Below are 14227 nucleotides of genomic sequence, written 5' to 3' on the forward strand. Positions count from 1 at the left end.
TAATCTAATCATATTTATGCTATCCTTATGATAGTTTATTATTGCTGCTGCTGCTGCTGCTGTTGTTGTTTATTAAGTTTGTATACCGCCTTTCATCTGAAGATCACAGGGCGGTTCACAACATAAAAATACAAAATGAGAACACAAAATAAATAATACAGGCAGGAACCATTTTGTGCAGAGGTCTGGTCCTTGCCCCCACGCAAGCCCTTCCTGGGTCCAAAAGGCTGTGTGTCAATTGGACATGCGCAAAATGGTCGCAGTCTATAATAAAACAAACAAATGACCCCCCTCTCACAAGCACAGTTTAAAGGTCACAGAATGCCAAAGGCCTGGTTATAGAGAAACATTTTCACCAGGCACTTAAAGTATAGAATGAAGGCGCCAGGCGAGCCCCCCTAGGGAGATCATTCCACAAACAGGGAACTACCACAGAAAAGGCCCGTTCTCGTGTTGCCACCCTCCAGACCTCTCATGGAGAAAGCACACAAAAAAGTGCCTCGGATGATGACTGCAGAGTCTGGGCCAGTTCATATTAGGAGAAATGGTCCACAAAAAAATGAGTAGAACAGCATCTAAGGTCTCATGGGGCAAGAAAGGAATTGGTAAGGATATATGATGCAAAGGGTGACTGCTTGTTAAGAGCTTTGAAGAAAATTGCCACATTTGCAATTGTTGTGGAAAAGACATAAATTAGGTCCTTGAATTGGAATAACATGGTGTTCTGGGGAAAACAACAGAACATGGCTTCCACGAGGGCACATATGAGCTTTTTATGGTTTATTTCTCAGGCAACGTATCAGGCAGCTAAAGCCAGATATATGTTACAATAGTAAAAGCAATAGAGCATAAGAATTAGGTAGGAACGTATCGTTACTTCTAGCACTTAAAACATTTATTTCTTTTCAGGGTGTAGGTATTTTTAAAATGCCATGCATGCATTATCATGGCATTTTGAAAAGGCAACTGTTCTGTGTATATGCCAATAATGCATTTGGAGATGTTAACTATTTTTCTTCAGGTTCTGCCGAGTTCAGCTTTCCCTTCCCTTTCATTTACAGTTGTACTTTGGGTTACAGATGCATCAGGTTACAGACTCCGCTAACCCAGAAATAGTACCTCGGGTTAAGAACTTTGCTTCAGGATGAGAACAGAAATCGCATGACAACGGCGCAGTGGCAGCGGGAGGCCCCATTAGCTAAAGTGGCACCTCAGGTTAAGAACAGTTTCAGGTTAAGAACAGACCTCCAGAACAAATTAAGTTCTTAACCCGAGATACCACCGTATGGACAGAGGGATTCTGGCAGTGGCACGCAAAGAGAAAACAAGGACTAAAAAATACTTAAAACACAGGAAGCATGGAATTTTATCTATTAACATTCAAATCAGAAGAAAGTAGAAAAACAACTATTTTTTGCCAATATCATAAATGTATCTTGCTTGGCATTTACCTTCCCAGGAAGTCATCTTTGTCTGGGTCTTCATCAAAGAGCTCAATCTCCAATTCCTGTCCTGGGTGCTCATACACTAAGGCCTGCAAATAAAGTAGTGAATAAGGTAACCTATGCAGCACAAATATCTGACATGGCTTTTAATGTGTCTACACTATACAAAATACCTATCACTACAGAATTATGTATAAGTAGAGAAGTGCAGGATACACACAGGTCTGATTACAAGGATGCTGATAAACCAATAGGATTTATTACTACCATATAGATAAAAATGAATAACAAAAGAAATCTCTTTTACATCCTCACCTTTCTAGAATGAATTTTTTTTACACAGTTTAACTTCAGAATAAAGTGGCTTAACAACACCACCCAGAAATTAACTATTCTGAACGGGTTGTATTTAAGTTTTTCTCAGAGTAGAGCCACTGAATTTAATGGTGCTAAGTTAGTCTTGTCTGTTATTATTATTACTATCATCATTGTTCACACAGCACCAAACTATGGCTTGGCATTATACCTGAACTAATCTGTTGCGCTGACAGCTGTAGTGGTCCATGTACCAGCAGCAGATAAGACACAAAAGATGATTATCTCGCCATGTAAGAAAGATGTATACGGAATTAGCCTTCAAAGGCTCTATTTTAATGCCGTTTGAAGAATGGGTACCGATATCGAACAGCAATTTTAAACTTTGTACCTCATAAACTTCGTTCCACTTTGGGTTGAGATTTTCTTTGATGACTTTGCTTTGGAAAATTTGATTACCCACACGAATGATTCCGTACGGGTCAGACTTCCCTTTAACAATTCCCTTTAGGTAAGTATCTTTTCCCTCAAGATCCTGAGCTTCAATGAAGTGTATCCTTAGTACACCCTGTCAAGATGCAAGAAATAGTTATCCATCATATAGTTTTCAACAATAAAGTATCAACACAAATTCTTTCCACTGCAGGATGACTGACCAATAACTTGACTGGATCAATCCTTATTAGTCCCTGGTCACAGGATTGCTCTGGCATAGTACCGCAAGTCTACATAGTAGATTCTGTTCGAAGGGCATGTATCTATGACTGGATGGCATGTTCTGCCAATTTATGACAGAACAGAAAGCAAATTCATTCTTATTTTGGATTATATTTCTTTAAACTTGATTTGGAGCATAGTGTGTGGCATAGCAGTACTCGATTCCAAAGAGTTTTTAAAGCCAGGTTTTTTTTTTCTGGGGGGACGAATACCCCTAAATATTTTGTGAATCTAAGTTTGGCCTCATTGAGGGGCAGTATTTCAATATGATTAGGAAAATGAGAGTACCTCTTTAAAAAATTAAGAAAAAAAGCACTGGTTAAAGCTAAGCAAGTACAGACTTGATCAGTCACCTGGTCTGCACTCAGTCTCAAGATTTAAGTATCTGTGAACAGCCTGCTCCTGTTAGTTTCTCTGGTTATCCAGAACATTCCAGAAGTAATTTTGGTCTATTTCCCCCCCCACACACACATATGAACTTTTGATATTGCTGCATTTTGTACTTCTTCATCATTTCAGAATTTTACCCAAAATAAGCATTAAATTATACAAATGGAAAAACCTGGGGTATGGAAACGAAGAGTCATTAAAATACTTTTGCTCAAATATTGTCCATGACAGGGAAGGACATTCCTAGCTTCACCTTGGAAGGCTAAACCCACCTGAAGTTACTGTCATACGCTCAGCATCCAGATTTTTAGGGTCTTCACAAATAGTGTTTATCAAACTTTCACGAATCAGAATGGTTCTGCAAAGGTTACTCAAATGATACTGAGTTCACACTGTATTCTTTTATAATTTTATGCTAAAATTCTTACCTTTGGTATGGGGAAGCGCAACTGAGCAATCTGTACCTCACTGACGAGAGGAACAGTGATCCTGTTTGGAAGCACCAGGTAATTGGATATGATGTCTGATATTATAGTGTCTGATAAACCGCTATTGGGAAGAAAACGGAAGAGAAGTTATTTTAAGACATCTTGCCTTAGTTGCACTTTTGACACACAATCACTATTTAAACAGTTATTACATTTGCTGAAGCCACAGTTATTTATGCTTCTGTTAACATTGCAGGGTAAGGAATTTCAACTCCAGAGTGTAAATAAATTTCAGGCAAACTGCCAACACAATTTCTCTTCCAACATTTCTTCATCTTCTAATTAAAAAGCGACAACCAGATTCATAGAGCGTACAGCAAATCTACCTATACATGCAGGCTGCACAAATATTTGTTCAGCCCCCTTTACGCGTTGGTTAAAATTCTGAGCTAGTTCCACGGACTTCTTAACATTCTTGGATGTTCCCCTTCATCTACATTCAATTTTATAAGAAAGGGTATATATAGAACTGACCCAAATAGCAAGATCATATGACCTGATTGGCTGGAGTCATTTCAGTTAGGACTCCTGGCTTTTTGTTTTGTTGTAATGAAGTCTAGAGGAAATCTATCTATCTATCTATCTATCTATCTATCTATCTATCTATCTCTATGTTGAGTGGTAGTAGAACTCCTCCTACAAATTATCCTTTCACCCTGAACTATCTCCATACGTGAAATTTGACAGACCAAGTGCTGTTTGCTTTCAGTGTCTATGCCAGATTTTGGTCAGTCCTTGACCAAGACACTCTGCATAAGACCCTATCCCTCATCCCAAGACACCCTTCTAGGGGTCTATCTCCTCACAACATGAGGTACATAGGCTCTAGTCAATGGGATCCCTGCTTTGAGTTAGTTCCCACAACAACTGCCTTGACATCAGCCCTGCTTCCTTAGGTCAGAGAGTGCTATACATTTGAATTCACTACACATGCATTATCACCAGTCTTTCCCTAGGTGTACTGTATTAACTCGAGTCTAATACGCCATCGAATCTAATGCGCACCTCAGTTTTCAGAAACTTGAAACCAAAAAAGATATTGCTGGCGAATGCAGATGTGCCATCGAATCTAATGTGCACTTTAATTTTTGCAACCTAATTTGGCCAAAAGAGGTGAGCATTAGATTCAAGTAAATACAGTACATAAGATTCATCCACCACTTAGAGAGCCTACAATGATGCCAAAATGAAAACACTGAAGTTTCCAGAGTTTACGACGTGGATCCCAAGCACTGTTACCTTCAATGGCCACAAGATGGAAACAGTAGCTCAGAATAAGGGGCAGGAATAAGAGGCTTTGTATAAACATTATTCATTCTTCTCTGGGTTGCCTTAATTATTTACTATAAAATACCGTTGAATAGAAAATAAGGCCCATTACTCCAAGTTATTGTTTCATATATCATATATTGATAAAACTGATGTTAGCTTAAAGTAATCAACATACAAAAGTTAATTACTTTGCTTTTCTAAGGTGTAAAGGACCCCTGACCATTAGGTCCAGTTGTGGACGACTCTGGGGTTGCGGTGCTCATCTTGCTTTATTGGCCGAGGGAGCCGGCGTACAGCTTCCGGGTCATGTGGCCAGCATGACTAAGCCGCTTCTGGTGAACCAGCACAGCGCACGGAAACGCCGTTTACCTTCCTGCCAGAGCGGTACCTATTTATCTACTTGCACTTTGATGTGCTTTCGAACTGCTATGTTGGCAGGCGCAGGGACCGAGCAACGGGAGCTCACCCCATCGCGGGGATTCGAACCGCCGACCTTCTGATCAGCAAGTCCTAGGCTCTGTGGTTTAACCCACAGGTGACTGAACTTGGAGCTTGTGAGCATGTGGAAGCCACACAGTAATGAAATGATCCAAACTCAAAGAATCACAGTAATGTAGAGCTGGAAGGGACACTGAGGATCATCTAGTCTAACCCCCTGTAATGCAGGAATCTTTTGCCCAATGTTGGGCTCGAACTCATGACCCTAAGAGTCTCATGCTCTGAGACTGAGTTATCCCAGGTCACACAGTTTGCTATGTCAGTGCAAACACCACCAGGGAGGAAGTCAAAGCAGCTTCCACAAGTACATCAGCCTTAAGGCATCAGCACATTCGTGGACATTTGTCAATCTTCTTCTGTAATAATTTTTTGGGAGGCCAGGCAGATGCTAAGGGAAGCCTACGCGTGGCAAATTAGGTACTAATGTAGTACACTACCCACTCTGATAAGAATCAGAATTTTTCAGAACATCAGTATAAAATATTACAACCAGTCTACAGTACTGCGGCAGGCAGGCAAACAGTGGAAAAGAGTCAACAGTGGGAAATGGCCATGCCTTTCATCATCCAACCAGTTTATATAGCCATTTTTCAAAACTATTAAGTGTACGGAGAAGCTGAATGCCAGATAAGGGAAAGAAAAGAGAATGTGTGAGTCTCATGTGACATTATTAAATGATGGTGAAAACAGTAGATTGAGGCTAAATAGATTGAGTAGATCGGAGGAGCATATTCTCTCTGTGAAAACAACTGATAGGTGTGCAATCCTCGTCATGTTTCATCTAGCCTTGTAGCTAGAGCTCTTCAGAACTTAGACTTTCATATTTTTACCGTGGTATCAAAGAAAACATTTGAGCCCTATTGATATCAGTACAGATCAAATGAACACCACGGTGTTTTAAATTTTATATGAGGAGGGAAGCTAGTTTGCAGCATTGCGTTTGGAAGTTTTGCAAACAAAAAACAAACAAAAAACACTTTACTCAAAGGAACAGAAGCAGAATGAAGCCATACTACCTTAACACTTGGATTCATTGAAATCATACAAAGTCATTAGCTTATTTGTATTTTCTCTCTCTACTAGGAAATTACACAGTATTTTATAGCTTCGAGCCAATTTGAGGCAATTTAAAAAGGCTTTTAACAAGTCAGCCAGCACTTTCATTTTAAAATGTAAAAAAGAAATGAAGAAAATCTTTAAATAAAATTGGGGGGGGGGGGGAGAAGCCTTCCAGCTGGGAATAATTGATACAGATATATCTAAAGATGATTTAAAATTATTTTTGCATGCCATGGCGGCAGCTAGAACCCTGATCGCAAAAAACTGGAAAAAGAGACAATTCCAACAAAAAAAGAGTGGCAATACAAGTATTTAGTTATGTTGAATTAGCAAGAATGACAGATGTGATCAGGGGCCACAGCAAGCAAAAATTTCAAAAAGATTGAGGAAAATACAATGAATATTTGAAAAAGCAATGCCCACATATTACTGCTTGGAGTTGTTTTAATTAACTTCTGCAAATTGATACATGATTAGAAAAAAAGATAATTAAAAAGAATTACAAAGAGAGAAAATAAGTAGACAAATGCAAACAGATTACTAACGTTGATATCAGACCCGCATAGAGGATGAAGGAAGTCAACAAAGATATGAAATTTGGTTACATATATCACTTATTTTGAGATATGTGTTTATTTTAATAATTATTTTCTTTTTCTTCTTGTTAACATTGTTTTTTGTTTTGTGTATTAACATATTTTTATTATAATTGTTTTCACTTTTTGATGTTTGTTATACGTTTGTATGCCAAGTTTATCTGTCAGAATACAAATTAAAAAATTAAATGTAAAAAAGAAAGCAAAAAAAGATTTTCACAGAGGACAATTACTCTGGATTTGTGGGTATTCAAGGTAGTTAGTCACTTCCTAAAAATGAGTTGATATGAACGATCCCAGTGTGACTGTGAAATAAAGATTTCCAGGGATTGGAGGGATGGAATCAATATCCAACCAGGAAGTGGGCAGGCTCCCACAAAAGCCAGCTATGCTTTAGTGCAGGGGTAGGCAACCTAGGGCCCTGGGGCCGGATGCGGCCCAATTGCCTTCTCAATCCGGCCTGCGGACGGTCCGGGAATCAGCACGTTTTTACATGAGTAGAATGTGTCCTTTTTTAAAAAATGCATCTCTGGGTTATTTGTGGGGCCTGCCTGGTGTTTTTACATGAGCAGAATGTGTGCTTTTATTTAAAATGCATCTCTGGGTTATTTGTGGGGCACAGGAATTCGTTCATTTCCCCCTCCCGCAAATATAGTCCAGCCCACCACATGGTCTGAGGGACGGTGGACTGGTCCACAGCTGGAAAAGGTTGCTGACCCCTGCTTTAGTACGAGGATCTGCTGACTCAACAGCACCATACTGCCACAACAGTGAGTAATTACGCAAACACCTCTGCAGATGCTAGCAGATGCTTAGTGCACATCATTAAATGCACAGCAGGACAAACTGGGGCACCAAGATGCCCAACCAGTGGAAATGGCCACATGACTGCAAGTTATAATTAGCATCCGCGATGAACTTTTGCCGTAAGCTTTTTTTAGGAAACCTACATTTTGCAGCCCCACCCCAATTAATTTTGTCAAGAGGCAAGCAAAAAAACACAGCAAAAAAAAGCTGGCATGGTCTCTCTCTCTCTCTCAAAAGTACTGTAATATAGCAACCTTAAGAATTTCTTACTGCATTTGAAGACAGCAATAAGAAACAAAGATACTCAGTTATGCCTGAAAGTTTGAGAGAGAGATTCACAAGAAGCTTGTCCCAAATTGAGAGCTCAAGAAAGAGAGAGAAATTAATCAACAGTAAGCATAGGATTTCAGAGTTTACAGTACTGGGTGGAGCTTTACAAGTTAGCCTCAGATATGCACCACCTCAAGTCTGGGACTTCTCTTGACTGCAACAAAAGTAGACTGACTGCATTCTTTCCTTTGAATGGGCAAGCCAAATATAGCTAGAATGCTAGCAGTTTTTTTCCTGCATAGAAACACCTTGTTTTCTTCCAGATGTTATACTGCTGCAAATTACAAACGATGCTATTCACCAGAAAGCTCAAGCAAAGCAAAGTTAAACTTTGCCACCTATAATTTTGCAACTCTTCTGGCTGGTTTTGGAAGTCAAAACAAACTGTACAAGATGCAGTTCGCAGCTTGCAAAACAGCTAGCTTGGGTCTTTAGGAGCATTTCCAACTCCCCATATGTACTTTCCTTACCCATGTCTGCATGCCTTTTTGTGCCGTTCCATTTGCAAATTCTTATCTACTAATACTGTTTGTCTTTAAAAAATCATTAAAAACCTACATGCATGCACATTGAAAAAGCTAAAAGCCAGAACATTTGTCAATTCCTCTTCTTCTAAAGTTTTCAAGCTATCACTGCCCAATCCCAAGGTTTAGATGCAGTATGTGTGTCAACTCAACCTATCACATGAGTCTGAGTCATCAACAGAGTCGTCAACAGGCTCATCACAGCTATCTGCCAATCACCCATTCCCACCAGCCTTCTGAGTAATACCCCTCCCCACCTTCTCACTATATAGAAGGGTCTGGAAACTTCTGTTTCAGTGTATCTGAAGAAGTGTGCATGCACACGAAAGCTCATACCAAGAACTGACTTAGTTGGTCTTTAAGGTGCTACTGGAAGGAATTTTTTTTGTTTTGACTATGGCAGACCAACACGGCTACCTATCTGTAACTCAACCTACCACATTGATGGTTTCCCAAAAAGTATAGCAGAGACCAGATGGAACACAAACACTTATTTCTTTGGAATTATATTGTGTAATTATGCGCATGCGCGCACACACACTAAAACACTTATTTAAAAAAATAGTTTCACATTCAATTTTTTGCTTACTTTAGTCCTGGAATATCCAGAAGATTGGTCAGTCCTGTCCAGTTAATTTCCAAAAGCTGAAGACAGGAAAAAAACAATTTTAAATGTTGCCCAGCACTTAAGAAACAGAACAAAGGGTCATACATTCTGATAGCCATAAGGATAATAGAATCACAGAATTATAGAGTTGGACAGGAACACAAAGGTCCTGAAATATTCCCCCCCCCCCCAAAGTGTAGCTTGAACCCACAACCCTGCGATTAAGAGTTTCATGCTCTATCGAGTGAGCTACCCCAGAGGCTAAATGGCAGGAAGCAGTCAGTGTAACACTAACACATAGCCAAAATCTGAAATGAAGGAAAGCATTTGTTTTAGCCCCTTGTTTAGTCCAACATCAGGAAGGATACAAGACCAACTATTTATACCTACAGATTAAGAACATCAGGATGACCCTCAGAATAGTTACTTGCATAAAACGTGCTAGGCTGCCATTCTAAAAAGAAATTTACTGTGGAAATCACTACCACTACCATTAGAAATCAAGCAGGCCAACTCTTAAAAGTGAAGTGTGTTAAGGAACGTAGCTTAACGGCTGCAAAAATAGTTGCTAAACTTATTGCAAGATTACGTAACATTGCACATTAAGAAATAATGCACATTAGTAACATAATGTCAGCTCTAGTTTTCTCTCATTATAAAAGAGGGTATCTTATACTGTAACTGTGGCCTGTTTGCAACTCTCCCTAGCCATTGGCTGCACTACTATGATATCACAGAACAGACTAAAAGTCATGAGGAAAACAGTCAACTCAACAAAGAGCCAAGCTTCTCACACTTACACACACCCCACATCTAAGCCTTCTTGGAGAACTTCTGAAATTATTATTTTAATTGCCATATTTTCCTGTCATGCCCCCTATTTTTGCTGCAACAACCAATCGCCAGTCCACCCTCAGCAATATCCGTGTACAGTGGTACCTCGGGTTAAGTACTTAATTCGTTCCAGAGGTCCGTTCTTAACCTGAAGCACCACTTTAGTTAATGGGGCCTCCTGCTGCCGCTGGGCCGCCGGAGCACGATTTCTGTTCTCATCCTGAAGCAAAGTTCCTAACCCGAGGTACTATTTCTGGGTTAGCGGAGTCTGTAACCTGAAGCGTATGTAACCTGAAGCATATGTAACCCGAGGTACCACTGTATAAGACATTATATAATGTTTTTTGACATTATTTTTTAAGGAAAAAAACCTAATCTTATACAAGGAAAGATACAGTATTGATTATACAGAACAATTCATCAGAAAAAGCCTAGAACTTTGGCACGCCTATGAGAGCCCCCTGCCAACCAACGTCCTTGCAGGCAAGGCTGGCTCCACCATTCGAAAGTGTGAAGTGGCTACCTCAGGCAGCAGATGCTGGAGCAGGCAATGGCAGCCCCCACATCCCAGCCATTTCAGTTTTCCTGAGCTGGTGCCCTGGCAATGCCAATGTGTTGGCATGCTCCCGGCAAGTCACAGACAGCACTGTTGAGAAAGGCTCCTGACTGTCTGAGCAAGTGGAGAAGCCGCCAGTCCAGGCCACAACACTTCAGCAAGCATACTGCTGCACAAGCACTGTGCCGCTCCTGCAAAGATGCTGGAAGTGCTGCTGCAGCATTGCAGCTGTTGTTGGAGCAGGCAGCAAGCGAAGTGTTAGAATACAGAGGTGTGTTCCACAAGGGGAAATACGCCAGCCTTGTAGCTGCGAAACCTTTTTTCCCTTCAGCTGCCCGCCTGCCCACCCCTTCTGCCCTGAGAAGCGTGGTTTTGGATTTGACAGTCCTTCAGCCATATATTCCCATTCCCCCACCTCCATGTGTTTGCTTTTAAATCATGACTGGGAATAATTGCTCAATTCTGCTTCTCTTTTTTTGTGGTTTAGTCCCCCCCCCCCCTTGGCTCCGCATCTAATAAAAATCTTTGTTACTACTAGCTCACTGTGAAAGATCACATAGTACTGCCAAAGGACTGCTAGTGAAACGTGGCACTAGCAGGTAAAAAGGATGCCTCAAACTTGCCAAGTGTACCAGTCTGCATTAAACTTTAAACACAGTTGTGGAGATGGTAGGGAGTTTACTTAGAAATCACTCATCTTTGTGCCTTTGTTTTAATCTCCCACTATAGAATTGCATCACTCTTCCACAAGGCTGTCAGTTTTGTTTGTTTTTTGCTAAACGACATTACTCTCTTGCTATAAAGCATCTCTGCCATATGTATTATAATAATATTTATTCCCCGCCTGTGATGGGATAATGAGCTGCTTGTGCGTAAAAGCTTGATCCCTCTGGGGTTTGGCTGGTCACCCAAACCTAGGCACTAACGGAGCCCCCAAAGCATGACTCCGTCAGTCGCTGGTAGAATCCGACAGTGGGCGTCTACGGAACTTACTCCAACATAAAAGTTGTTTGACGGACATGCGCCTCCTGGACTCTCTGCATGACAGCTTCCGGCGAGGGGTGGGGGTTGCTAAAGGGGGTCTTGTTACCTCCTCACTATTCTCACTAGAAGTATCCCAGAGCCTCTCCCCCGATTCCCTTTCCGCTGGAACTCCTGCTCTCCCCCTACTGGTTCCTTCTTCTGCTGTAGAGTCTCTCCTATTCTCCTGGAGCCTCTCCACCACCTGTCCCTCCGATGGCAGTTCCCTGACACCGCCCATCCAACAACAACAACAAAAGATTAAAAATACATTAAAACATCAGTAATTTAAAACTTCCCTAATCAGGGCTGCCTTCAGACACATGCCTACACACACGTGTGTGTGTGTGTACACACACACACACACATATATACATACACATATACATATACATATACATAAAGGTAAAGGTACCCCTGCCTGTACGGGCCAGTCGTGTCCGACTCTAGGGTTGCGCGCTCATCTCGCTCAAGAGGCCATCCGAAGACACTTCCGGGTCACGTGGCCAGCGTGACGAAGCTGCTCTGGCGAGCCGGCACCAGCGCAGCACACGGAAACGCCGTTACCTTCCCGCTATAACGCGGTACCTATTTATCTACTTGCACTTAGGGGTGCTTTCGAACTGCTAGGTGGGCAGGAGCTGGGAACGAACGACGGGAGCTCACCCCGCCGTGGGGATTCGAACCGCCGACCTTGCAATCAGCAAGTCCTAGGCACTGAGGTTTTACCCACAGCGCCACCTGCGTCCCTTACACATATCCATAAAGGTAAAGGTAAAGGTACCCCTGCCCATACGGGCCAGTCTTGACAGATTCTGGGGTTGTGCGCCCATCTCACTTAAGAGGCCAGGGGCCAGCGCTGTCCGGAGACACTTCCGGGTCACGTGGCCAGCGTGACATCGCTGCTCTGGCGAGCCAGAGCCGCACACGGAAACGCCGTTTACCTTCCCGCTGGTAAGCGGTCGCTATTTATCTACTTGCACCCAGAGGTGCTTTCGAACTGCTAGGTTGGCAGGCGCTGGGACCGAGCAGCGGGAGCACACCCCGCTGCAGGGATTCGATACACACACACAAACTCATTTAGTATATTGAAACTTCCACGATAGATGAATCTATTAGAAACAGGAGGTCTCAAACACCCACAGACCAAGAGATTAGACACAGAAGTTTCAAAAAAGTATTACTTTCAAGTTCTTGGGGTTTTTAAAGTGTATTTGCGTTATCTGCTTTAAAATGTGTTATGTGGTCCCAAGAATGAAGGTAAATGATGCAGCAACTTTGTTGAAGCCAAGCAAGTCTGTGTCAATGCCTTGATCAGAGACCACCTGGGAGTCCTATGGATGCTGCCTTGAGTCTCACGGAAGAAATGCAGGATTTAAATGTAATATGCATCAAGCTCTGGTACTGAGGAGACTCCTTGCTGTTCCACTGGTTTTTGTTCAGAAGCACTGCACAGCAGACATTGGCCTCTTTAGTATTTTACAGAAGATGCACACAGACATTTTAACAGATTTCTCAAATATAATATACACAGGCTAGGACACAGCTAAAATCGGGGGGGGGGGGCATAGTCAATAAAAGACGTTCAGGTGTTCTAGTTTAGATTAATATTGCTTCAAGAGGAAAAACAGAGGTCTACTCCTATAAAAAATTAAAATCTACGCAGGTCAAAATGTCCGAAGCGTCAAAGATAAAGCTACCTGACAGAAAAGAGCATGGATTTGTTTTCCTCTGAAAAAAACAAAACAAAAAACAAAAAGACTCATAGGGCAGAAGAACCAGTTCAGTGACCCTTTAAAATAATCTTCAAGCAGGTATTTGCAAGAACAAGGCAGAGTTACTGTGCCCCTTTTGATTAGTATGTGTAACATTTTTTAATTTTTTTTGTGGGGGGGGGGAGGGAGGGATTGAGAGAAGCAGTGAGGTGAGAGGAAACCATCATGGAATACTTTTTGGGAAGAAAATGTTGCATATGGTGTAACAGGGCTTATACTCTCTAAATATACACCCTGAAGGCTATATGCATAACAAATTCAATGCCGCCACCCCCACCACCACCCCAATATAAGGTTTTGAAGTGGTGGGCAAAAGATACAGATGTTTCCAACTCTTCCCAAGTGTTTCCAGGTTTCTCTTTTCATATACAGGAATGGTGCTTTTAGCCATCACTAGGGCGCAGGAAAGCTTTTATCCTTGCCAGGTTATGCAACATTTTCCAAGCCTGTGCAGCTTCTTATGACAATGGTCTCTCTCTCTCTTACATACACACGCCTGCCCATATACAGAAAGATGTAAAGGGATTTAGTATAGCCTTTACCTTGTCTTTCTAGTTTTCTATGCAGAGATTATATTTTTGAAGTAGGAGCACTCAGGTCCCTCTCCCCTGTGCAGGCTTAAGACGTTTTCACTTTGAATAAAGGGCTGACATTTTCAGCGACACTCATTCCTATTCACCTCAAACACTAATAAAACACAGTAAGCCCTCAACCTCTGTGAACTGCCCTGAGATCGTATGATGAAGGGACGTATATAAATCTAATAAAAGTAAAAATAATAAAAATTTAGGTACATTTAACTTGAACGTATTCAGCTGTACGGGTTTGGCAAAAAAAGGGGGGGCAGAAAGGAGCTGTGCATCTGGGGAAACGACATCAGCAATCTCATTCACCATTAAACCCAATGTGCATCTGCTATATGTGACTTTGGCTTTAGGTGCGACCTGTAGGACGTAACCCTTGCATAAGTTGCAGGCTTACTGTATGAAAAAGA

General features: G+C 41.6%; 1 protein-coding gene across 8 annotated transcripts in view; it reads right to left on the reverse strand.

Moving 5' to 3' along the window:
* Positions 1–14227, reverse strand: part of ESYT2 (extended synaptotagmin 2) — a 70792-nt gene that overhangs the window by 25107 nt on the left and 31458 nt on the right. For all 8 annotated transcript variants that reach the window (XR_014556573.1, XR_014556574.1, XR_014556575.1 and 5 more), the window contains exons 7-10: positions 9031–9086; positions 3296–3416; positions 2152–2328; positions 1452–1534 (exon numbers count right to left, since the gene is read on the reverse strand). Coding sequence is in view for 4 of the 8 variants with exons in the window: in XM_083704727.1 (XP_083560853.1) it covers positions 1452–1534; positions 2152–2328; positions 3296–3416; positions 9031–9086 (437 nt within the window). In the remaining 4 variants the exon portion in view is untranslated. The remainder of the gene's footprint in view (positions 1–1451; positions 1535–2151; positions 2329–3295; positions 3417–9030; positions 9087–14227) is intronic.

This window comes from Podarcis gaigeae, assembly GCF_964106915.1.
Source record: "Podarcis gaigeae genome assembly, chromosome: 12".
Taxonomy (NCBI): domain Eukaryota; kingdom Metazoa; phylum Chordata; class Lepidosauria; order Squamata; family Lacertidae; genus Podarcis; species Podarcis gaigeae.